Source organism: Dipodomys ordii, unplaced genomic scaffold (genome assembly GCF_000151885.1).
Source record: "Dipodomys ordii isolate 6190 unplaced genomic scaffold, Dord_2.0 Scaffold87, whole genome shotgun sequence".
Taxonomy (NCBI): Eukaryota; Metazoa; Chordata; class Mammalia; order Rodentia; family Heteromyidae; genus Dipodomys; species Dipodomys ordii.
The window spans coordinates 3211867-3237345 of record NW_012267303.1 but is presented as its reverse complement, the minus strand read 5'-3'; the positions used below and the strand labels follow the sequence as shown (position 1 = coordinate 3237345).

Genomic DNA, 25479 nt, shown 5'->3' with positions numbered 1-25479 from the left:
GTAGAGGTGGATGGATGTGCACTCTTGTTGCCAGGTAAAGGTGGAGCAGATGGCCGTGGAGCTGCGGCTGACCCCGCTCACCGTGCTGCTTCGTTCAGTCCTGGAACGGCTGCAGGAGAAGGACCCTGCCAAGATCTTTGCCCAGCCCGTGAGTCTGAAGGAGGTGCGTGCCACGGGGCTTGCCTGCCTCTGGTGGACTTTTGACTGGTAAACATGTGGCCAGCGAAGGTACCAGAATGAACGTCTGTTCAGCCCTCGGCAGCACTGGCTCACCCACTTGCCCACTGGTGTGCTCTTTGCAGGAGTGAGGAGCATTTGATCTGGGTTTGGGGGGGGGGTGGAGAGAGCACACAAGGAACCATTTGGTGCTTGATGGGGCGGATAGCGTACGTTTCTCATCTGTTTTAGGCTGCTGCCTACAGCCTATCTGCCAGTATTAATAATTTTGTATGGCTGATGTTGTAAATATCCAAATGACCCTGGGCATAAAGAAGGTTCCCCCTAGCTAGGCACTGGTGACTCATGCCTATAATCGTAGCAACTCAAGAGGCTGAGATGTGAGGATTGTGGTTCAAAGCCAGCCCTGGCAAGAAAGTCCATGAGACTCATTTGTATTTAACCACCAAGAAGCCAGAAGTGAAGCTGTGACTCAAGTGGTAGAGCACCAGCTTTGAGCAAAAAAGCCTGAGGCTTGAGTTCAAGCCCCCAGGACTGGCACACAAAGAAAGGTTCTCCACCTCTAGAATCTAGAAGGAAGGTGGTCAGGTTTGCTGCAAAGATTGGGTTTTGGGTTTTCCACTGGCTTTGTGCTGCCACCTGTTAGCCACATATAAAAAGTGTGTGTGTGTGTGTGTGTGTGTGTGTGTGTGTGTGCGCGCGCGTGCGTGTGCATGTGCGCGCGCAGTGTGATTAATTATGCAAAAATATAGAATAAGTTGAGAAATCATGTTTTAGTTTATAAATGGTTATTTTCCTTTCTAAAACTAGGTACCAGATTATCTGGATCACATTAAACATCCCATGGACTTTGCCACAATGAGGAAACGGTTAGAAGCTCAAGGGTATAAAAACCTCCATGCATTTGAGGAGGATTTTAATCTCATTGTAGATAACTGCATGAAGTACAATGCCAAGGACACCGTATTTTATAGAGCCGCAGTGAGGCTGCGAGATCAGGGAGGTGTTGTTCTGAGGCAGGCCCAGCGCGAAGTGGACAGCATTGGCCTGGAAGAGGCCTCGGGAATGCACCTACCTGAGCGGCCTGTGGCGGCCCCTCGGCGGCCATTCTCCTGGGAAGACGGTAAGAACTGGGCACTGGGTTCAGGGAGATGGAGGGACAAGATGGCCCTCCCAATAGACTATAGAGTACTGTTCAGCACGCATGCTGCCTAAGCATCACTCAGCTTCTGCTGGTGGTTTTTACTCTGCCATCTGGTGTGTGTTGTATACTTTGCACATTTAAGGATCTGACTCTAGAGACGGGTTAGCAGTGGAGCCCAGGTCTGGATGATGGAGGTGGAGAAAGCAGGATTTGTTTTGGGCTGGCTCCTAAGGATGCATTGCAGCAAGAAGGCAGTTGTATTTCTTTTGTTTTTTTTTTAACAGAAGCAAGAACTCTCATTGGCTTGGTTCCCCACCCCCTCTTTTGGTGCCAGTCTTGGGCTTGAACTGAGGGCCTGGGTGCTGTCCCTGGACTTTTTTGCTCAAGGCACTTTTTGCTCTACCACTTGAGCCACAGCACCACTTCCGGCTGTTTTCTTTTTTTGCTTATGTGGTGCTGAGGAATCGAGCCCAGGGCCTCATGCATGCAAGGCAAGCGCTCTACCACTGAGCCACCTTCCCAGCCCCAAATGTATACTTTCTTTCTTTTTTTTTTTTTTGTGGGTCGTGGGGCTTGAACTCTGGGCCTGGGCACTGTCCCTTAGCTCTTCAGCTCAAGGCCAGCGCTCTACCACTTGAGCTACACCACTTGAGCTACAGCGCCACTGATCTCTGCCTCTTGAATAGTTAGGATTACAGGCATGATTACCAGAGCCTGGCTGGCTTTCCTTTTAACTCTCTCACTTGTCTGCTGGCCTGCACCTGGTTCAGGATGGAGCTAGGAGTGGCATATCCCTGTGGACTCTAACATCGGCTTGCGGGGGTTATTTTTGCCACCTTGAGCACATGCTGTCATTCATTCATCAGTCTTTTTCTCTGATTCCTGGAAACCTCATTGGCTCTTGTTTGTCAAGCTCACATTAGCATTTGCTGAAGTTGTGGAGGTCTAGAAGGGTTGGGGTAACATCATTATAGTTTTCCTGAACTCAGAATTAATTATAAGCAAAACTCAGCCTTCCTAATAGCATTACAGATGTGAACAATTTGGTTTGGCTTCTAAACTTTTTTCCTTTTCTTTTTTCCAGATAAAAATATATGGTTTTCTTTTTGTTTGTTTTTAAACTTTGATTTTAAGGGTAACAAGTCTTCCTGTAGAAAAATTGGAAACTAAACAAGACCCAAAGCTGATATGTCTGTAAGCCCAGTAGAGCCATGCTCTAAAATGTTCCCAAGGTCCTGGGTAGAACTGAGTCCTTGTGGCCTAGCCTTTCCTGTCCAGGGTGGATCCTTACTGGGGCTACTGAGACTGCCCCTGGATGGTGTTAGCTGCTTATGAAACAGATAAACAGCTCTCCCCACCCCCCACCTCAACTGCTGGGAAAGTTGCAATCCTATAGACCCCACCATCCCTGTTAGGGCCTTTCTCTGGCCCTAAGATCCCCCAAGACCTGGCGTGGAGGCCTCTAGGCATTGGTGCCTTTGAGAAAATGACATTGCAAGTAAATTTTTATATCAGGCTTTTAATAAAAAGGAAAGTAAGGATGAAGTATACCCATTCATTTCTTCCTCAGTAGTTGGGGTGGGGAGAACAGGTGCGCCACAGTATCACCATGGAAGGTGCTCTGAGCCCTGTGATGGAGTGGCTGCTGGCTCTCTTTAAAAAGAAACAGCATTGGGTGCTGGTGGCTCACACCTGTCATCCTAGTCACTCAGGAGGCTGAGGTCTCAGGATTGCTGTGTGAAGCCAGCCTGGGCATAAAAGTAAGGCTCTAATTTATTTTTTCTTCTTTTTTTGGTTGGTTGTGGGGCTTGAACTATGGGCCTGGGTGCTGTTCATGAGCTCTTCAGCTCAAGGCAAGTGTTCTACCACTTGAACCACAGAGCTGCTTCCAGTTTTCTGGTGGTTAGTTATTGATAAAGAGTCTCATGGACTTTTCCTGCTGGGGTTGGCTTTGAACCATGATCCTCAGATTTCAGCCCCCTGAGTAGCTACAGGCATGAGCCACCGGCACTTGGCTAAGGCTCTAATTTCTAAGCACAGCTGTTGCAGAGCACGAGGCTTGAGCACCGAAGCTTAGGGTTAGTGCCCAGGCCTTGAGTTCAAGCCCTAGCCAGAACCAGTACCAAAACAAAGACAGGCTGGAGTTGCGGCTCAAGTGATAGAGCCCATGAGTGAGGGCTCTGAGTTCAAATCCTAGTGTGGTTGCCAACACACTGAGACACACGCACACATGCAAACAGGCATTAGAAGGCAGTTTTCGTTGTTGCTTCAAATAATGAGATTTTGTCTTCCATGAATGCATTTGAGGTATTACCTGTGAGACTTTGTTTAAATGGTGATGTGAATGCAAGCCGTGGGTCAGCTGTGATGAGTGCTTTGCTCATTTTCCAATACTGTATGCCGTTTTTGTACAGATGAGCGCTTCAGCAGGCATTGGATGTCTGGAGTATGCCAGGCCGGCCACGGCAACTGGACAGTTGCTTTGGGTTCTGACTTCCTCTTGCTCCTCTGGCTCCTGGTCTTATCTTAAGATGCCTCTGAAGTGTTCACTTTTCTTGGTTATCTCTAAGTTAATACCATTTTGGAACTTTTGTAGTAAATGTGCTTGGAATTCAGGTGTAGGGACTGGGAAGGTGGCTCAGTGGTAGAGCGCTTGCCTTGCATGCATGAGGCCCTGGGTTGGATTCTTCAGCACCACATAAGCAAAAAGAAAAAAGCCCGAAGTGGCACTGTGGCTCAAGTGGTATAGTGCTAGCCTTGAGCTGAAGAGCTGAGGAACAGTGCCCAGGCCCAGAGTTCAGGCCCCATGATTGGACCCCCCTCAGCCCCCCCCCCAAAAAGAAAGGAAATTCTGATGTATCTACAAACTTTACAGTCCATTTCAGTGAAAAGCACACAGTGGTTTATACGTGAAGTTTTTGCTAGGTTGAATTATTGCAATACGATAGGTCAAAGTTAACACATTTTTTTTAAATTTTTTTATTGTAAAGATACTATACAGAGGGTTACAGTTACATGAGTGAGGTAATGAGTACACTTCCTCTTCAAAGTTAACACATTTTTATACTATTACTTTAGTTGACAGAGCTGGCACAATCCATCTTGTGTTTGTGGGCTGGTAGAACATACACATCTCTGGTGGTCTTTGTGTGTCTTGTACAGAATGAGTTGTCTGTGCAGGAGTGCTGAATTAGATCCTGCTCCAGGAAGCCACACCCACACCTGTTCCCTGGATATGGCATCTGCTGTGGCTACACTTTTTCTCTGTACCTGAGTGGCGTAGGGTAGAATTGTTCAGGAGCAGCCTGGGTTCTGTGACAGTGGCCCTCTGGGTTCAGAATGTAGGTGGAGGATGATCCTCAAACGACCCTACTGCAACTTTGGCCAAAGGTGGTTTAGAGAACAGCTGGGGCCAATGCGTGGTTGTCTTTATCAGATGACTGATGCTGTCTGTCTTTGATTCAGTGGACAGGTTGCTGGACCCAGCCAACAGGGCCCACCTGAGCTTGGAGGAGCAGCTGAGAGAGCTGTTGGATAAGCTGGACCTCACCTGCTCCATGAAGTCCAGTGGCTCACGGAGTAAACGGGCAAAGCTGCTCAAAAAAGAAATTGCTCTCCTTCGGAACAAGTTGAGCCAGCAGCACAGCTCCCCGCCAGTGGGGCCAGGTACTGGAGGCTTCGAAGAGGATGCTGCTCCACTGGGGCCAGACACAGGGGAGGACGGTAAGCATGATGCGGGCAGGAGGGCTGGGCCCGTGGCATGGGGCTCTCTTACAGCTACCACTGATTGTGTAAGGCCTGAAAGTCACTTAGTTCCGATGGCTGGATAGTCTCACCACGATTTTGTTTCCTTTGGAAAAGACATTACAGTTTGTTCCATCTATATGGACTGTGTTTTAGCACTTAGTCTGCAAACTTGAAGGCCTGTAATGAGATTTTTTTTTTCTCAACTTGAGCCTGAAAGCCTACTTTAAAAGATCTTACACTGTTAAAGAGTCAAGAAAGTTTATGTGTTTTCTAAGTTGAGGGAGAGTCAGGCACTTAGGTGCTAGATGATCAGACCCAGCTGTTGAAAGGGCTTTTTAAAAAAACTTACCACTAATGTGCTCCCTGGCCTGGGCTGAAGGGGGCGAGAAGCCATCTTGCTGGCTCCTCTTGAAGGTGACCTTTGGTAGATTCCCATTCATTCTAATAGTCTTGAAAAGTATCTGGGAAATAGCAGTAACATCCCAGGAGGAATGGCTTAATGATGGCCAGAAGGAAGTCCAGGAAAGGAGATGAGCCTGTCGGTGGGAGAGCTGGTGGAATCCAGGACAGACATAGAGGGAACATGATGTCCAATTGTGTGTGTGTGTTGGGTGGGAAACCACTTTGCATGCTCTGCCACCCTGTCCATTTCTGTTCACTGCCACCATTTTTCAGTTCCACAAAGTGGAGGGAAAGTTCAGACCTGCTCCTTCCATCATTGTCAGCCGTTTTGCTTATATCCTCCCCGAGTTTCTTGTCTGCGCATATAAAGAGAATAAAAAACCAGTACAGTGGGACAGACATAATTGCTTCCTAATGTATGTGGCCATCTGATGTCAGTAGGCATGACCCTGCCCTGCTCTGCATACAACGACAAGGCGCATGCATATGGATGTGCCATGCTTTTGCCTATTCTCCACACACAGATGGCCAGCTTCCGAGTCCCTCTTTCCCATTGGGAGGGTGCCATTTTAGTAATCACCAAGATTTCCTAGCCTCAGAAAGACTTGGAACTTCTGGTGTGTCCAGCTTGAAATAGGTTCACACCCTCTTCCTCTGCCAGTGTGTCTTCTGGGCTACCTCAGGTACAATTGGTCCACCCAGTTAAGGATTCAGTGTATGACACACTCATGTTCTCTGAAAGCCTTTGTCACCAGCATATGGCATTCCTCCTTGTTTGTGGCATCCTGTGCTTTTCTTTAAGGAACGTTTGCTCTCAGAAACTTTGAGTTTAAAGGTCAGCCGGACCCACTCAGTCCCTACTGCTCCCTTTGTGCCCTGGTTGGCCACAGTTAGGATCATCACCTGCTTTCCACAGCAGCCATTTGTAGTACTGTTTGTCCAGAGAGGAAAGTTTGTCTGCAGGCTGGCTCCCCTGAAGTCAGAACAGCGTGCTTTTGAAAGCATTCTCTTAAAGAGACTTGGCCTTCCTCTGTCAGCTGTGCTGTGCACTGCCTTGTCTGTTCTTTCCTCATAGCTTCCTCCACCACCACACTTTGTAGAGCTGAGGACTCTGTCCACCACAAGTATGGTCTTGGGAAATTGTGCTTATTGCTTGTTAGTGCTTGAGGCACTTTAAAGAAAGCAAGCCTGGGATAGTGGGAAACCATTAAGTCTGTGTCTAAACAAATTAGACTTAGGAAAAGGACATTTTTCCTTCTAGTGAGCGGAAGGTGAAAGGAGAAGAGTTGTAGCCTGACAGTCTAGTGAGGGACAGAGGACAGTGTTCCCCAGAGCTGGAGTTAAGTATGAAGCAGCAGAGTACAGAAATCCTGGACAACAACAAGTATGACTGAACTAGTATGGAAACATAAACTAAAACCAAGATCAGAGCTTCAATTTGGCATGCTTTTTAGATCCTAAATATTAAGATCTTGGTCTTTTTGTTGTTTTCATGTTAAAAAGATATTAATTCCATAATACAAAATACAGTCATAAGTGAATAATATGGCTGTGTGTATATTTATATTGTCTGCATTTGAAGAAGCTTCAGGAGACTAGCCTTTGGGTCCAGTCTCAAGACACATGACTGATGGCTGGCTGGGATGGACTCCCCTGGCTGTGACTTGCTTTTTCTGGCTTAGGGGCAGGCCTGGCTTGGTCAGGAGGCCTCTACTTACCTTTACGGTTGTGGAGTTGAGCTGGCCAGAAGCTGAGGGATGTGGAATGTGGAGAAGATAAACATTGCAGAATGGCTGGAAGTCTTAGCTAGGCTTCAGTAGACTGGAGGCAAAACAGTGAAGCTGCTGGCTTCAGGAAGAACAAAGAGTTCATGAAGTGATGAATGAAGCTGGCCAGTTGCCTGTGGGTACGTAGTGAGGTGTGCCTCTCCCAGGCGTCAGCATAATCATGGGGCTCTGCTCTGCGTGCAGAGCTGGGGGCTCCCGCTGAGTGTGTATGAAGGCCTTTTAACCCAGCATACGATGCACATTGGCTCTGCTCCTTGAAGGTGGCCGAGAAAAGGGATTAGGGAACAGGCATGATGTTGGGAATAGTTCAGTTGTCAGCCATGGGTTGAACTACCCCTACACACGGTGCCGATCGTGGCTTTGGTAGATGGCATTTAATTGGCTTAGTGACCAGGTGTGTAAAGTGGTAGAACTGAAGTTTTCGGGGCCTACCTGCTCTTGAGTAGACAACCTGTGTGTGAGGGTGAAAGTGGTTAGTGATTTTGCTGCTCTGTGCATGTGGTGAATCCTGGCCATCTTTCCTATTCACGTCTGAGACTCACATTGGAATCCTTGGAGTTTATTCCAGGTGTAAAACATAGTTGTTAGTAGCTAGTGAGCTTTTTAAAAATATGCTCATGCTTGTTTCTAAGATTCCGATTGAGGGGCATGATGGGGGGTGGTAATTAGCTGGCAGAGTGGCACTGCAGTGGTACTGCTGTTTCTCATTTTATGGTGAGGAGACTGAGGCTCTCAGAGGTTGATTTGAGTGCACTGTTTGGGTCCTATGGCTGGTGGAGGTTGTATACCTGGCCTCAGACAGCCTTCCCTCCAGGGCTCTCCTTTGTCCACCTGGCAAGCTCCCAGGAGCATCCCCAGTGATCCAGTGGGTGGCAGCGGGGACCCTGGCTCTCACTCAGAGCTCCTCTTGAAGAGAGGCTGTGCGTCAGTGTGTCTGTCACCTGGGGGGTGTGGGTGTGGGTGTGGCGAGTATGTCTGCCACCTGGTGCAGAGGGTGCGTGCGTGCATGTGTGGGTGTGGGTGCGGGTGCGCGCACTCGCAGGATGACCTCCCTCCTCCTGGGTGGGAGGGGAAGACACTGAGTTGAGGTGGAGGTGGGCCTGCCCTACTTGCTTAGTCATAAAAGGCTGGCCAGGAGGTCCCTTTTGGTGCCATTTCAGTTGGCCGCATCACTGCCTGGGCCTTACCACTGGTCTTGGTTGAATTGACCACAGGATTTGCAGTTAGTACCCTGGTGTCAGGATCAGAATGAGAGTCTGATGTAGTGGAAGAAGAGGCAAAAGCCAAACTGAGGTGTGCTGTGGCAGTCATCCGACTCAGCTCTGTTCTCCCAGCACCAGCCTGGGGCACCAGCCAGCCTCAGATTGCTGTTTTCCTTCATGTGTATATACCAGGGATGAGGCATACAGTGATGAACAGAGCCCTTTGCAGAGACTGCATGAGTCTGCCCCTGGGTGCTTCACAAATACTGGGTTAGTAAATTGTTAAAGATCTTAAACAGAGTAGATGGGAATAAATTGTTCAGCACCTAACAAGCCAGTAATTGAGGATTTAACATCTTTACTTCATAAAAATCATCTCTAGATGCAAATAGTTTAGTCCTGTGGCTTGAGTTTATGCTTCAGAGAAGCTTCTATCTCTTGGATAAAGATCTTTTAAAGGGACTGGGAATGTGGCTTAGTGGTAGAGTGCTTGCCTAGCATGCATGAAGCCCTGGGTTCGACTCCTCAGTACCACACACACAGAAAAAGCCAGAAGTGGTGCTGTGGCTCAAGTGGTAGAGTGCTAGCCTTGAGCAAAAGAAGCTTAGGACAGTGTTCAGGCCCTGAGTTCAAGCCCCAGGACTGGCACGTGCGTATACACACACACACACGCACAGGCCCTGAGTTCAAGCCCTAGGACTGGCACGTGCGTATACACACAGGCCCTGAGTCGAAGCCCTAGGATTAGCGCACACACACACACACACACGAATTTTTAATTACACACACACACACACGAACTTTTAATCACACACACGAATTTTTAATTACACACACACACACACACACAGACACACACGAACTTTTAATCACCAGGCTGTTGTTGAGTTTGCTCCTTTCCTTGGTGGTGGTGGGATGGAAATCACCTGTAATAAGCTCCAACACAGTGCTCCCCCCCCCCTTTTTTTAAAAGTTCTAGCCAAAGTTGGGTGCCAGTGGCTAACGGCTGTAATCCCAGCTACTCTGGAGGAGGCTGAGATCCGAGGATCACTGGTTTGGTGCTGGCTTCCAGCCTTGCTTTGCTGTTTGGAGGTAGTTAGGAGGGCTTACTTGGCACCATACTAAATAAAACCTTTGCCCTGAGTTAACTGAATAGCTCAGAGACGAAAGTGAAGCTGTGCGTTGTAGATTTTCATTATTAAAGTGACTTTTGTATTTAAAATATTAACTTGGCAGGTTTCAAATGTTTGGGGAAATTTGCAGAATTAAGTTAACGACTTAATGAACCTAAAGGCACATATTACTTTGGATTATTGGAGTTTTACTCTTGGCTTTATATAATCACTTTCTGTAGCCAGAATCGGTCTTTCTTGGGAAAGACCCTGGCAGACCCTCGTGCTGCTGGTCACGAGGCCTGGGCCAGTTCTGTCCCTTGAGTTTTTGCCTCATCAGGGCTGACTGTAAAGCCTTAGCTCCATGTCCGTGTGTTTTAGAAAGTCATCTTCCAGACACTGTTAAGCTCCTTATCTAAAAGCAGGCTCTCGTGGCAGCATGTGGGAGGCGGTCCCGCTTCCTTGGGAAGCTCTTGGCCAAGGGGCTCTCTGGTGTTTGGCTTCCCCTGGGAAAGCCCTCCTTAGGCCATTTTGTTTGCTTCCTTCTGTTTGCCGCCTTGTGGTGCAGCGCAGAGCCATGTGGGGCTGTGCATGGTCCCTTTGGTTCTGTGATTCTTGTCTTTCTCAAGGTAAGTGAGTGCTGATCGCAGAAACTGTCATGAACTCAACTGGTGGATTTAATATTAATGGTGTGAAGTGCTCTTTCACAGATTTTTCCAGAAAGTGACTGTGCACCTGGCCCTAAGGGCACCAGGCCCTGGTCGTTGCCTAGGGAGATGCACATAGTGTGACCTGCGGCCCCCGGGGCTGCTCACTGCTCAGCAGACAATTGGGTGTGATGCTTTTGTTTCCTTAATTGAATTAGTAATTTGGTGGACTTCACATTTATAGTAAGTTTTATATAATAGATTTTATAATCTTCAGTTTTCAAAAATCACTTTATTTATAATTTTTTCAGGAGATAAATCTCCCCCTAAACTTGAACCATCCGATGCATTACCTCTTCCTTCAAACTCGGAGACTAATTCAGAACCACCAACCCTCAAACCAGTAGAACTCAACCCCGAGCAGAGTAAACTATTCAAAAGAGTCACATTTGATAATGAATCACATAGCACTTGCACTCAGAGCGCACTGGTAAGCGGACACCCTCCAGAGCCCTCCCTCGCCAGTAGTGGCGATGTGCCGGCGGCGGCGGCGGCCTCCGCAGTGGCGGAGCCATCAAGCGATGTAAACAGACGCACCTCTGTTCTCTTCTGCAAATCGAAAAGTGTAAGCCCCCCAAAGTCTGCCAAGAACACTGAAACCCAGCCAACTTCTCCTCAGCTAGGGACCAAAACCTTTTTGTCTGTAGTCCTTCCGAGGTTGGAGACTCTACTGCAGCCAAGGAAAAGGTCGCGGAGCACATGTGGAGACTCCGAGGCGGAGGAGGAGTCCCCGGGAAAGCGCCTGGACACAGGTAAATGTCAGGAGTGGCTGCCGTGACGCGACCGCTGCTGAGCTTTTGTTTTTGCAGTGGTCTCTTACTGTCCAGCAAAGACGGACACAGTGTAGTAGTCTGTGGTTGGCAACCTCAAGGGCAGAGGCCTTGTGGACAAGTGCTGCTTCTCTGTCAGTCCTTTTCTTCCTTTCTTCTGAGTTTTCTAATATCAAGAGTGACTTAGGCTGGTGTGGTGGCTCACACTTGTAATCCCAGCAACTTAGGAGGCTGAGATGGGGTTGACAACTCAGAGCCAGCTCGGGCACAAAGTCCCTGAGGCCCAGACTCCCCCCAATAGAACTTCTGCTGTGTTTGGTAGAGCACGTTGAGTTTGGTATGCGTGTCTAGATAAACTGACCCTTCAGCAGCCACACCTGCACTCCCCAGCCCTGGGAGGCTCTCCTGACGTCCCTGCAAACCTCGAGCCCTAGGGAGAGCCAGGCCTTCCCTTTCTGACCATAGCAAGTCCCTGGATCCCCTGGTGCAGTACGTTATACATCCACACACTTGCCTCAAGTGGTTGCCTCTCAGTACACCTGTACTGCATTACGGTTACCTGCTAAGGAACAGCTGGAAGCATTGCTCATTGATTACCAAGCTTTTATAATGTAAATGGGGCTAATTTACCGAGACATTCCCATATGTGATAGCATCCACGGCATTTCTGTGAAACTGCAACTGCACCATGTTGCATTTGTAGGAAGCCATGTTGGCTTTCTTGGAGCCTCTTTTCCCCAGGTCCTCAGGTGAAAGCCAGGGAATTTTTTGTGATCCTTCAAGAATTATGATTGAGCCGGGTTCTGGTGGCTCATGCCTGTAATTGTAGTTATTCAGGCTGAGATCTGAGGATTGCAGTTCAAAGCAGCCCAGGCAGGAAACTCTGTGAGGCTCTTACCTCCAATAAAGTACTTAAAAAAAAAAAAAAGCCAGAAGTGGCACTGTGGCTCAAGTGGTAGAGCATTTGCCTTGAGCAAACAAAGCTCAGGGATGGCGCCCAGGCTCAGGTTTCAAGCCCCAGGACCAGCAAAAATAACAAATAAGGGGCTGGGAAGGTGGCTCAGTGGTAGAGCACTTGCCTTGCATGCATGAGGCCCTGGGTTCGATTCCTCAGCACCACATAAGAAAAAAGAAAAAAGCCAGAAGTGGTGCTGTGGCTCAAGTGGTAGAGTGCTAGCCTTGAGCTGAAGAGCTGAGGGACAGCGCCCAGGCCCAGAGTTCAGGCCCCATGACTGGACCCAAAAAAAAAAAAAAAGAAAAATAACAAATAAATTATGGTTGATACTACACCTGTATGTCTAGTAAGTGACTCTTTTCTGACAAATTGTTGATGAGGTTTTTGCTCTTTTGGTTTTGATCCCAGATCAAAGCTTGGGTCCTGTCCTCTATTTGTGCATTTCCTTCTGCTGCCCTGAGGTTGTGTGTTTGCTCTTTTACTTGAGCAGGGAAAACAAGACCCAGCTATTTATTTCCCCAAACTGATAAATGCTTCCAAAGTCCTTGAGTTTGCTATGTTGGTCTGACAGCCAGGAAGATGCTGCTGGTGGCTGGCTTTCCTATTCCCTCTGTTGACTCTTGGCCTAAATACAGCATTACATTGGGGATCTTCACACAGAAGCACATTCAAAATAGATAATTTTTGTTGTTGCCAAAATAATTTATTATAAAAACTGGTTTTTCTCTTTTTTCCCTGTGTGTGTGTGTGTGTGTGTGTGTGTGTGTGTGTGTGTAGTGATGAGGATTGAGCTCCAAAGGTCTTGTGATAAATTTCATTTCAATTTTATTTTGAACATACGGTTTTGTGAAAACTTTCCTACCCATGGCCTCTTATTTTCTTAGATTTGTAATAGCATTTTAAAATCTGATAAGACCTTTTTTTGTTTTTAGGAAGCAATGTAAATGTTCTGTAGGAGAGTGAAATAGTGAACCTGTTTTAGTCCTTGGGGATTTCTCTTGACTGTACTTCGGATAGACTGTTTTTGAGCTTACTGGAAAGTCCAGAGATGAACACAGTGGGTCTTACGCAGTGCTGGCCTCAGGACCAGGTGCCCCATGTCACATGCTTCCACAGAGCCTGCAGCTCGAGCTGACCGCCGCCTCAGCAACACTTTCTGTCAGCAACCCAGACTTCGTGCCCATTGAGTAGTTGGTATTGGAGGCATGGCTTCTCTTCCTGCCCTTAGACAGCCCAGCTACTCTGGGCTCTGCTGGGGCCTTTGCCGCCTGTAGGCCTCCATCAGAGAGTGGTTGTAGAAACTTCCCATCAGATGTTGGGTTCATCAGGACTCCTTGCATGGAGCACTGTGCCCCATCCATCTTACTTCCTGACTTGAGCACTTTGCCAGTTTTCAGTGCTAACGGTGAGTCGTAAGCAGTCGTACCTCTGACCTGTAGTGCGTGTGATCCACAGTGTGCCTTTGATTCTGACTGAAATGGAGATTTCTGCTTTCTTATTCCAGAGTGGCAGTAGATTTCAGTGGACGCGCACTCCCGAGCAGCTGGGGAGCCTTAGTGCTAAGATCTGATCTGACCCTCAGGAGTGCGGGGCGGCCACCATGGCAGCTGCCCGGCCCAGGCAGCCGGCGTGGGCTGAGTGAGCCAGCTCCACCATCATTGGCTGTGCCTCCACCTGAACCTTCTGGTGCTCTGCGCACCTGGATTTCTTGCTTCGAGCTGCAATTCTTCGCAGTCTGAGGACTTGAAGTATTCAGAACCTTCCCATCTTTTCCAGATTCATCTATGGGCTGTGGACGTTTAGGGAGTTCTTCAGTGCACTGCAAGATAACAAATTAGATTGAGACCAGACTTGCTCATTCTGAGATGACTCACCCACACACTTGCCTTGCTCACACCTGTGGGCTGGGCATGCCATATGTTAGGCCTCTGGGAGGCTCAGAGCTCGAGACTCTGGTGTGGTGTACACCTTTGGATCTGGTCCCCTAGGTTCCTTCCTCTGTGACTGCTCACTTATTTCTGGCAACAGATCACCAGGCCAGGACCTGTGTTCCTCGCTTTTTACTTTGATACTCCTGGTGGAGATTCTCCTGCTCTTCTGTGGGGTGGTGAGCCAGTGAGTGAGCGAGATGTTTTCCCTTGCTCTGAACTGATTAGGAAAAAGGAGGACCTCTCTTTTATTCTTCTTTCAGTCACACTAAATGGCTTTTTCGCTGTTTTTCAGGTTCTCACTTAACTACTAATGTGCTGGGTAGCTTACTCTTTGGATCCTAATCCTTTTCTCTTACCTCGACTTGGACTGGAGTTCTGCTAAGCAGCCATTTGGATGCAGAGCGGTTGCTGCCTGCTTGCCTGGCACCTAGTTCTTGTGCACCGTGTTGGATCATCCATTGAGCCACCTTCATAAACAGACACACACAAATACCTGCCCTTGGAGGAGACCTGCCCCGGCCAGCAGCGCACTCTCTGTTTAGAACTCAGCATTGGGAGTAGCTCTGCCCTCTCTATGTCCAGTGAGATGTCTCCATCGCCTAAGCCTTCTCTCTGCAGATAGGGAGGAGGCGAGGAGAGCTTTAGTACCATGGCAGAATACTGTTGCAGCCTAACCCAACTGTCTGAGCGTGCCCAGAATTGGCCTGATGCCCAGGGGTTCTGTTTTGGGGCAATCCAGGTTGGCCGTCTGAAAGGACTGTAAACACTGCACTGTCTGAAGATGGGGCCCAGTGTTGCCTTGCCCAGTTGTTAGCATCTGTTGCTTTGCTACCTGGTTTTTCTTCTCCCTTCTCTTCCCCTTCCTTCATCCTCAGCCATTACACAGTACTAATGTCTGTCTCATTGGTGGTACGCCAAGCTTCTGCTGGGCCAGTTGGCAAGCCTGCCAGCAGGAGCCCCAACATGGTCTGGCTCCCTCCTGTGTGGGGTGGGCATTGGCTGCTTCAGTTGAGTCTTCACAGAGATTGTCTCAGCAGAAGTAGGTGGTCAAGGGAGTCTTCTTGCTTGCTGTGCTATTATTGAATGCTTGAAAGGTACACTACAAGTGTAACTCCTTTGGTCATAGCAAGAGTAAAAATGTGCTGACAGAAGACAGTTGGCATTGCCTACCACTCTGAGACGCTTGCTTCTGCTAGCCAGTAGCATCCTGGGCTGGGAGGGACTCAGAGCGTGTGTGAGAGTCCTGTTGGCAGGTTTCACGGGGGCCAGTGGGGCCGCAGTAGAGGCACAGAGGGTTTGTGTCCTTGTGTGGGTGAGCCCTCAGTGACACACATGCTGGTGGCCACAGGTGCTAACGGTGGAGCCGAGTCCATGCAGTCCGATGGGCTTTGACTTCTTCACCACCAGGCCTTGGCCTCTGAGTGGACTTTGGTGACTTCCTGACCAGCTCGGGTCTTTGTAGCCACCTTGTACACTTCAGGTAGGTTATGGAAAGGCTTGGGCAGAGGGGAACTCCAGGGATGCTGTCGTTGTCTAGGTGTTTGGGACTCAGCTGCCTTAAAACCAGGGCAGGAAATTTGGGTTCTGGTTTGGTATTTGTGATGTTCCTGGACACTGCCGGCAGCACCCAGGGTTCATGCACTGGCTCTGTCCAGGAGCTATCTCTCCTCATTAGTTCTCCAAGCACTAGCTTTTACAGTTGCTCAGATCTGTCCCTACTGAGCCTTTACAATTTAGAGACTCAGGCTATGTTAACGCCTGCTCTTTACAAGTGCCCTGTGGGTCAGGTACCCGCCTGTCTGTGTGTGGATTGTAGGCCTTGGGCTTCTGGTAGAGGTGGTAGAACCTGGGATTGTAGACCCTTTCAGACCCAATGTCCCTGCAGGGTTGATGAGGACACAACCATCCCTAGTGCTGAGAGAGAATGCCTGGTTCCCTGACCCTGCAGCTGATGCTCTGCACAGGAAGTGGGACGCAGGCCATGATGGAGGTAGAGGCAGGGAAGACTTGGGTCTGGCTGCTGTGTCACAGGTCTGTGGCTTCCAGGGACCTTTCCAGGTCTGAGCTGTGGATCGCTGGATTGTGTTTTCCCTTCAGGGACATGTCCAGAGCCTGGAAGTCCTGAAGGCTCTGTTGTAGCCATGCCCGCGTCTCAGCCCCATCTGAGATGCAGTGTCCCTGAGAGTCTGACCTGAGCCATACTCTGCCCAGATGGGATGTCCCCTCAGCTTCCCAGTGGTGGTGCCCACCCCTTCCCAGTAGCTCAGAGTGTTTGCGTGTCAGTGACACATGCCCACGTGTGTCAGCCTACATGCAGTGTGCCTGTAATAAAAGACTCAGGAAAAGCAGGGAGGGAGATGTCCTCCTTGTCTTACTCTTAAGACTTTTTCAGGAAAGAGTTCTTTTCCTTTTTTAGACCTTCCCTAGATTTTTATCTTTTCCTTCCACAATCACTTGGAGGCCTAACAAGGCACTTGGATATGAGAATCGATGTGACCCCATCTTTATGGAGCACTGGGGTGCATGAGGGCTGTGTACATGGACTCTTCTGGTCTCTGTGGGTCTCTCCTGAGCTGGCCCTGCAAGGCTCTTCTTCCTCTTGCCCCAGGCTGCTGCCTGCCACATGGGCCAGGTTGGCTACACCTCTTTCCCAGTTCCTTGTTGGAGGTGCATCCCAGCTACCTGAGGGACTGGTGCAGGTCGGAAGGGCAGAGAAACCACCTTGGTTGGCCCCGCCTGTGTCTGCTCAGTCTGCATGGTGCTCGGTTCACCCCTGGGGATGGGGACCAAAGGTCTCCTGAAGGACACACCACTGTGGGCCTTCTCTCAGGCCTTGGGGACAGTGAAGTGTTCTGGTCCCTGAGCAAATGACCTTGGTCACTGAGTTGGGCATGTGGATATGGCCTGGCTTCGGGAATTTCTGGGGGAAGAGTGCCTGTCTGGGATGTGGCTTGCTCATTAATTCTACCAGACTTGTTAGCAGACCGTCTTCCTGGGGCCAGCACAGTTCCCCTCAGCAACACTAGAGGGCGCTCAGCTTGCAGTCCCTTTTCAGCCTCAGACCCAATCATCTGGCTGTCAGCTTTTGGTGCATCTGGTTTGGGTGGGCTCTCTGACTGCACTGGCTCAGGAAGAGGCAGCACAGCCCACTGTAAGAGTTGGGGCACAGATGGGAGTGCGGCCCCTCCCCTCTCCTGTCTTCTGCTTCCTCAGTGGTGGACGGCGACATGGTGCCAGCAGAAGCTGGCCTGTTCCACAGAGGAAATGTGGGAGAATACTCGGGCATTATAATCTGGCCACTCAACCTAAACTTTTTTTTTTTTTTTTGTCTTTTGTCGGTGATGGGGGCTGAACTCTGGGCCTGGGCGCTGTCCCTCAGCTCTTCCACTCAAAGCTAGTGCCCTACTACTTGAGCCACAGTGCCACTTCCGGCTTTTCTCTGCTTATGGGGTGCTGAGAAATCGAACTGAGGGCCTCAGGCATTTTTTAAGAAAGTGCTTTATTGACAAATTAGCATGTCTTAGTTTGAAAATATTTTTTAATATACTTCTTAAGGATGTACGTGGGCAGGTGATATTGATAGCTTTATTGGGAAAACATACTTCTTTTATAACTCCCTCTTCCTCTCAGCACCTGCGACCTGGGGTTCCGCCCTCCTGATTAGGAGAGGCCTCTGTAGGGCAGACATGTAATTCCTTATTGTTGACATAAAGTTTGTTTCTTCAAGAAGGAAATTGACACTCAATTTGGCCTGGATTTGCCTAGGTTAAAAGGCTGTTCAGATACTGGGGTCATGTGCTATTCACTCAGCTCTCAGGATGCCTTCACACCCGGGAGTCTCAGCTCCATGTGGGGAAACCTTCAGGAACACCGTGTCCCCTGTGCTCTAGTGCTGGTGATTTGGAGGTGGCCTAGATTCAAGGGGCCCTCTCTCTGATTTTTGGTGTGTGTGCGTGCGTGTGCGTGTGTGCATGCCAGTACTGTGGCTTGAACTTGGGGCTTGGCACTGTTTGTGAGCTTTATCACTCAGGGCCAGCGCTCTGCCACGTGAGCCACAGCCATGCTTCCCAGCTTTTGGTGGGTGGCTGGAGTTGAGGATTTACCTGCCTTGGTTTAGAACTGTGACTCAGATCTCAGCCTCCTGAGTAGTTAGGGTTTTAGACTTGAGACACTGGTATTCAGCTGCTGTTACTGTTTTAAAAGTGTTTTATCCATAGGTTCTTGTTAATGCTGATCTTTTGAAACAGTTTTTTTCTTTGGTTCTGGGGCTCAAAATCAAGGTCTCACACACTACTAGACAAGCATTCTACTACTGAGCAACATCTCCAAACTTGTTTTTTGTGTGTGGGCAGGGAGGGGTTGTGCCTGTCCTGGATCTTGAACTCAGGTCCTGGGCACTGTCCTGAGCTTCTTTGGTTAAGATTAGTGTTCAACCATGTGAGCCACAGCTCCACTTCTGACTTTTTGGTGGTTGGTTGGAGTCTCACAGGCTCCCCTGCCTGGGCTGGCTTTGAACCATCATATTCAAATCTCAGTCTCTGGAGTAGCTAGGATGACAGGGGCAGGAAGGAGCCAGCAATGCCCAGCTCCAAGCATTTTTTTCCTCAAATTTAACCTTCCCTGAAGTTCCATGATGGTGGAGGTGGTGGTGGTAATAGGCCCCCATCCTGGGTTTGGTTCTCCAGACACAAGTCTGTCCTCCATAGAGTGGGTGGGCTTTGTTGTGAGCTTGCAGAAGTTCTGTTCATTTGGGAAGAGATAGCAAGGGGCCTGGTGCTTCACTTTCATGGAGCTTGTTAAGAAAATCTTGCCAGTGCTTATAGGATCGCTTCAACTATGATTTGTGTTTATTTTACTCAACAATGTTTTTGTTAATCTACTGAGGTCATGCTTTGGATATGAAATGTTCTTTGGAAAATGTATTCCACGTTGAAAGGAGAAAGTTAGTATAAGTCAGGAATGAATTGGATTGAATAACAGCTCTGGCTGAGCTGACCAGTTCTACCTGCTTGTGTTCCAGGTCTTACCAATGGCTTTGGGGGTGCAAGGAGTGAGCAGGAGCCGGGCAGTGGCCCGGGAAGGAGAGCCACACCCCGGCGACGCTGTGCGTCCGAGTCCAGTGTCTCTTCCAGCAGCAGCCCACTCTGCGATTCAAGGTGGGCACACCCCCGGCAACAGCCCACTCTGCCCCTCAAGGTGGGCACGCCCCTGGCAACTGCCCGCTCTGTGATTCAAGGTGGGCACGCCCCCAGCAGCAGCTCACTCTGCTCCTCAAGGTGGGCACGCCCCTGCAACAGCCCACTCTGCCCCTGAAGGTGGGCACGTCCCCAGCAGCAGCCCGCTCTGCCCCTCGAGTTGGGCATGCCCCCGCAACAGCCCACTCTGCCCCTGAAGGTGGGCACGTCCCCAGCAACAGCTCACTCTGCCCCTCAAGGTGGGCACGCCCCCAGCAGCAGCCCGCTCTGCCCCTTGAGTTGGGCACGCCCCCGCAGCAGCTCACTCTGCCCCTCGAGGTGGGCACGCCCCCGCAGCCGCTCACTCTGTCCCTCGAGGTGGGCACGCCCCCGCAGCAGCTCACTCTGCCCCTCAAGGTGGGCACACCCTCCGCAGCAGCCCACTCTGCCCCTGGAGGTGGGCACGCCCCCAGCAACAGCTCACTCTGCCCCTCGAGGTGGGCACGCCCCCAGCAACTCCTCACTCTGCCCCTCGAGGTGGGCATGCCCCCAGCAGCTCACTCTGCCCCTCAGGGTGACACACCCCCAGCAGCTCACTCTGCCCCTCGAGTTGGGCACGCCCCCAGCAGCTCACTCTGCCCCTCAGGGTGACACACCCCCAGCAGCTCACTCTGCCCCTCGAGGTGGGCATGCCCCTAGCAACAGCTCACTCTGCCCCTGGAGGTGGTCACGCCCCCAGCAACAGCTCACTCTGCCCCTAGAGGTGGGCACGCCCCCAGCAACAGCTCACTCTGCCCCTCAAGGTGGACACACCCCCAGCAGCTCACCCTGCCCCTCGAGGTGGGCATGCCCCCAGCAGCCTGCTCTGTCCCTCGAGGTGGGCACGCGCCCAGCAGCAGCTCTGCCCCTTGAGGTGGGCACACCCCCGCAGCAGCTCACTCTGCCCCTCGAGGTGGGCACGCCCCCAGCAGCTCACTCTGCCCCTCGGGGTGACACACCCCCAGTAGCTCACTCTGCCCCTCGAGGTGGGCACGCCCCCGGCAGCAGCCTGCTCTGCCCTAGAGGTGGGCACGCCCCCAGCAGCAGCCCACTCTGCCCCTCGAGGTGGGCACGCCCCCGCAGCAGCTCACTCTGCCCCTCGAGGTGGGCACACCCCCAGCAGCTCACTCTGCCCCTCAGGGCGACACGCCCCCAGCAGCTCACTGCCCCTCGAGGTGGGCACGCCCCCAGCAACAGCTCACTCTGCCCCTCGAGGTGGGCACACCCCCAGCAACAGCTCACACTGCCCCTCGAGGTGGGCACGCCCCCAGCAACAGCTCATTCTGCCCCTCGAGGTGGGCACGCCCCCAGCAACAGCTCACTCTGCCCCTTGAGGTGGGCATGCCCCCTGCAGCTCACTCTGCCCCTTGAGGTGGGCACGCCCCCGGCAGCAGCCTGCTCTGCCCCTCGAGGTGGGCACGCCCCCAGCAACAGCTCACTCTGCCCCTCGCGGTGGGCACGCCCCTAGTTTCCTCTGTGTGCAGCTCCTGGGTACTTTCTTGCTCGGCTTCTGAAGTTTCAGAGCTCAACTCTTCTAGGGTCTTGAGAAAGGCTGACCCCAGGGTTTGTGCTGTGCCCTTCACAGACAGTTTCCTATGGGGATACTTTGATGTGCTTTGTAAATAGTGAAATTACAATACAATATGGATGCTGGTGGCTTCTGCCTGTATTCCTAGCTATTCAGGAAGCTGAGATCTGAAGATTGCTGTTCACAGTCAGCCTGGGCAGAGAAGTCTGTGAGATAATACCTTCAATCACCAAAAAGCTGGAAGTGGGGGAAGTGGCCCAAGTGGTAGAACACTAACCAGCCTTGAGCGAAAAAGCCAAGATTGTGAGGCCCTCAGTTCAAGTCCTAAAATGGCATGAAAAAGAAAAAACAACCAAAGCAAAACACATACAAAAAGCGCGATTTTAGAATCTGTGGTTAAGCGTCATTCTTTCCTCCCCAAATCCCACCTTCAGTATGGTGGGACGCAGCCCTTCACAACAGTGGCACAGGGAGCCCCTGAGTGTCTCACTATGGCCCCAGTTGCAGGCCTGCCTGGGGGGGCGGTGCCCCTTCACACAGCCCAGCCTGGTGGGCAGCAGCTGTGTGTGCAGCATGTGGTGGAGGGAATTACCAGGCAGCAGGGGTGTTCACAGTCTGTAGTGTCACTTTCTGACTGGTCTGTTTCTTTTTAAAGTTTCAGTGCACCGAAGTGTGGGCGCGGCAAGCCTGCTCTTGTGCGAAGGCACACGCTGGAGGATCGCAGTGAGCTGATCTCCTGTATTGAAAATGGGAACTACGCCAAAGCAGCCAGGATTGCGGCTGGTGAGTTATACCAACAACTTCGAGATACTGCAGAAGGGAACTCCTCTAATACCTGGCCTAGTAGTGTGGGGTTGTCAGCCAAGCTCATTGCATCCAGTAAATCATTCCCCAAGAAGAGTGCTTCAAGGCTGGGTCCCCTAGGTGGAGGCCCTGCGAGGGCACACGGGATTCGGGGTGACTCATCACGGTTCAGACAGGGTTAGTGTAGGTTATTTGGCATTCTCTGCTGAGTCTCTGTAGAGGTGTCCTCAGCCTCAGGCCATGAGGGACTTGGTGGGCTGGCTGCCTAGTCCTAGTGGCTAGCCCCTGGGGGTAGAGTTGAGTGGGCACAAATGTCACTGTAAGACAGCTATGCCTGGTGTGAGTGTGAGTGGTTGGGGGTCACCAGGCCATGGGGCGGAGTAAAGTTCCGGGTCTGAGAACTGATGGATTACAGGGTTTCTCTGCTTTGAAGAGGGGCAGAGGTCAGTTGGGCATCTGACACTGGTGGTCAGTCTGGACTTCGGAGGTGGTGGGCTCTGGAGAGGAGTCTGGGGCTGCGGGAGGATGTGTGCAGGGAAGCGGAGGACAGGGGCTGGCTCTTTGGAGGGAGCTTTTCTGTGCATAGGAGGCGGCAAGAATGCACCAAAGGAGGTCTTTGGAGGGAGAGGCTCAGGTGTTAGGGACCAATTTTGGTCACAGGACTTAAGGCATTCGGGACCAGTATCCTTCACAGTCCTTGAACTGGGAGGACATGAGGTTCTGTAGGTCTTTTGGAGGCAAGTGAACCGTGGGCAGGCTACAGGGAGAGCGTGCGTGTGTGTGTGTGCGTGTGTGCATGCGTGCGTGGTGGCCATCTGCCTCCTGGTGGTGGTGACTGAACTTATACTTGAGAGGCTGGGCACTGAGCGTGTCTGGGGAACTCTGGCCTGTGTGCTGCACCGGGCCAGCAGTGGCTCTCCTGATGGCTTGCTTGGGGGGGGGGGTCTCTTTACCAGAAGTGGGGCAGAACAGCATGTGGATTTCCACGGATGCCGCGGCCTCTGCCCTGGAGCCCCTGAAAGTGGTGTGGGCCAAGTGTAGTGGCTACCCCTCCTACCCAGCACTGGTGAGTGGGGCACCGGGAGGGGTCCTGGGCCTGGGTGTGCCCAGGAGAGCATGGCTGTGCTGAGAGGCAGTGTGTGAGTGGCCTGGGCTCGTGGGTGTGTGCTCTGGGTTTGAGAGTGCTTGGTGTGACAAGAGCCTGTCCTCGGCAGATCATCGATCCCAAGATGCCAAGAGTGCCTGGCCACCACAACGGGGTCACGATCCCCGCCCCACCCCTGGATGTGCTGAAGATCGGGGAGCACATGCAGACCAAGTCTGAAGAGAAGCTGTTTCTTGTTCTGTTCTTTGATAATAAGAGAAGTTGGTGAGTGTGCAGGTCAGGCTGGAGGCCCTTCCCTGTGGTCCTGGGTGCTGTGGCTTGTGCTGCTTCTAGGTCCAGGGTGGGGGGACTGAGAGGGGCAGCCAGCATCCAATGGCTGATGTCCAGAGAGGGCGGGGCTGAGAAAGGGCAGCATCCAATGGTTGATGTCCAGAGAGGGCGGGGCTGAGAAAGGGCAGCATCCAATGGTTGATGTCCAGAGAGGGGGAAACTGGGAAAGGGCAGCATCCAATGGCTGCTGTGGGAGCTGCACTGCTCACTGGATGGTTTTTACCTGACAGTGTCATCTTGCTTCTGAAGTCCTGGCTGGCTAGCTGACTGGTCCAGGCTGCTTGACCTCATGCCTATTCAAGTCCACAGAAGTACCCCCGGGGGCCTTGCGTTGAGCTCCTAGATTCAGGCGCTTTGCCAGGACTCAAGTGCCCCCTGTCCACAGCATCTGCTTCTGTCTCCACCCAGCTCTGCTCAGATGCTCAGCATTTGAGGCCCCAATATAGCCTGGTTCAGCGTGGGGCATACTATCTCCCACCACTTGCGCTGTCAGGAGTGCCCATCCAGCTGGGTGTGGGCCTTTCCTGGGTGGCCCCAGAGTCCTGTCAGCAATTGCACTCAGTGCCCAGGAGGTGCTTCCCGTTCTGGCTGCACATAAGGGTCTGCCAGCACATCCTGTGTTCTTCCTATTTATCCCGCTGTCCTTGGCAGCTGCTCCCTTAGACCCAGAGGGAGGACTTCCTGGGGCTAACCCTTTTTTGTGTTAGGATCCCCCCACCCCCCCATGCCCACCCAGGGCTCCTTGGCCTGTGCTACGAGCATAGTCTGGGTCTGGTTGCTTTGCCTGCCCTGCGTGGCAGCTCAGAGATGTTTTGGAGAAGGAGGAGTGCTCATGGTTTCCATGCCTTTCCTGAGCCCTAGAGGAAGATAAAGGGACGCAGCGCACATCCTGCCTGCTCTGCTGCATGGGGCCCTGCTGGTGTCTGACAGCTCCTGCCTGTGTGCGGGCGGAGGGGCGCGTGGGGCAGCTGTGCTTACTTTTCCCATCTCTTTCATCTAAAAAGGCAGTGGCTTCCCAAGTCCAAAATGGTGCCCCTTGGTATTGACGAGACCATCGACAAGCTAAAAATGATGGAAGGGAGGAACTCCAGCATCCGGAAGGCTGTGCGGGTGGCCTTCGACCGCGCCATGAACCACCTGAGCCGGGTCCATGGGGAGCCCGCCAGTGACCTCAGTGACATTGACTGAGCCTTGTCCATAGTGTTGATAAAGCTGTACATGTTGTATATTGTTCAAAACTTAACTTATTCTGATTTTGTAGCTGTAGTTCTGTAGTTCTTTTCTCCCCAGGGAGGGGGAGGTTTCATTTCCAAGTTTTCTATGGAACCATCTCATCTCGGCGCTCTGTGGGGGCAGGGGCGTCCTAGCCGCGTGGCCGGCGCTGTGGGGGGCAGGTGTCTCAGCCACATGGCGGGCCCGCTTCCTGGTTGTGCCACGGCCTCACTTTCTTTGACCTGTAGCTTTTTTTTTTTAAAGACCTTTGAATGTTTAATAATTTTGTAAATCATGCTCTTTGCACAGAGTGCCACTTATTTAATAAGACGGGATGTAAATTTACAATGACAAATGTGTATTTTAAGAAAGAAAATGACATTATTTTGAATGGTACTTTGTGCAAAGAGAATAAAAACTTAACGCTGTGTGCATCACTTGCAAATCACCAAAAACACTCCGCCAGCTGCGCCAGGCGGGCCATTGTTGTTGTTCTGTCTGTCCCTTCTCCTGCTCCACCCCAGCCCCTCGAGCGTGCCTCCCAGAAGATTATTTATTGTAGAAGTGTACTCATTTGCTTTATAATGAAAAATAAATTTGCAAAAGTATATTGATATGCATTTTTATACAGCACATAAAAATTCAACTCGGTTTGGGAGCAGAATGTGTTGGGCGGTTCGATAAACAACTGGCCTGTGAGTACTTTGATTTTGTAACTTGTAATCCTGTTTACAATGAGGGGCTTTCTGTAACTTGTTTTAATTTAGAACACTTTGGTAGCAATAGAACTTTGGATACATTTTTGTATGGTACATGTGATGTATATAGAATTAGTACTTTATTTTTATTTTTAAGAGGTAAAGCATTATGTTAGGGGAGAAAGCAGGGTGGGTTTCCAAATTTGCATTTTTTATATTAAAAATAAAGTGAAGATTTGGATGGTGTGGCCCTTTCATTCCTACATCAGCAGGAGGCTGGGCACGGAGGGACGGAGGGCATGCGGGGAGGTCACAGTGGGCATGGAGTAGGACCAGCAAGTGACACGTCTCCATTTTCAGAACTGCTCTGCGATGGCATTATTTTCATTTTAGAGCTATAGTTACTTTAAAATTTTTAAGTGTTCTTTTAAAGTCTACCTTGTTCGTAACATCTCCGTAGAAACGTAAATAAAGTCCTTTAGTAGCTTTTGTTCTTACTGCGTACCTGCTGCTAGTCTCCTTCCTGAAGGCAGGTACCCGCTGCTCCCGTCACTCAGAAAGGCAGGGCAGGCTGGGGGAGTGGTCGGCATTGGGGATGCCAGCTGGGAGGCTGGGCGTGCAGGGCAGGGCAGGCTGGGGGAGTGGTCGGCATTGG

At 50.9% G+C, this 25479-nt stretch overlaps 1 protein-coding gene across 4 annotated transcripts in view; it reads left to right on the top strand.

Moving 5' to 3' along the window:
* Brd1 (bromodomain containing 1) overlaps positions 1–25065 on the top strand; it is a 50047-nt gene extending 24982 nt beyond the window's left edge. Inside the window, exons 5-13 of one of the 4 annotated variants that reach the window (XM_013025802.1) lie at positions 35–163; positions 988–1300; positions 4787–5044; positions 10926–11030; positions 18955–19090; positions 21331–21458; positions 22436–22545; positions 22694–22848; positions 23919–25065. In XM_013025802.1, coding sequence (XP_012881256.1) covers positions 35–163; positions 988–1300; positions 4787–5044; positions 10926–11030; positions 18955–19090; positions 21331–21458; positions 22436–22545; positions 22694–22848; positions 23919–24102 — 1518 coding nt within the window. In that variant the 3' untranslated portion in view covers positions 24103–25065. Of the gene's footprint in view, positions 1–34; positions 164–987; positions 1301–4786; positions 5045–10529; positions 11031–18954; positions 19091–21330; positions 21459–22435; positions 22546–22693; positions 22849–23918 lie in introns of those variants that run through there. The other 3 variants (XM_013025801.1, XR_001175421.1, XM_013025803.1) reach the window with 3 other exon arrangements.
* Positions 25066–25479: the final 414 nt, after the last annotated feature.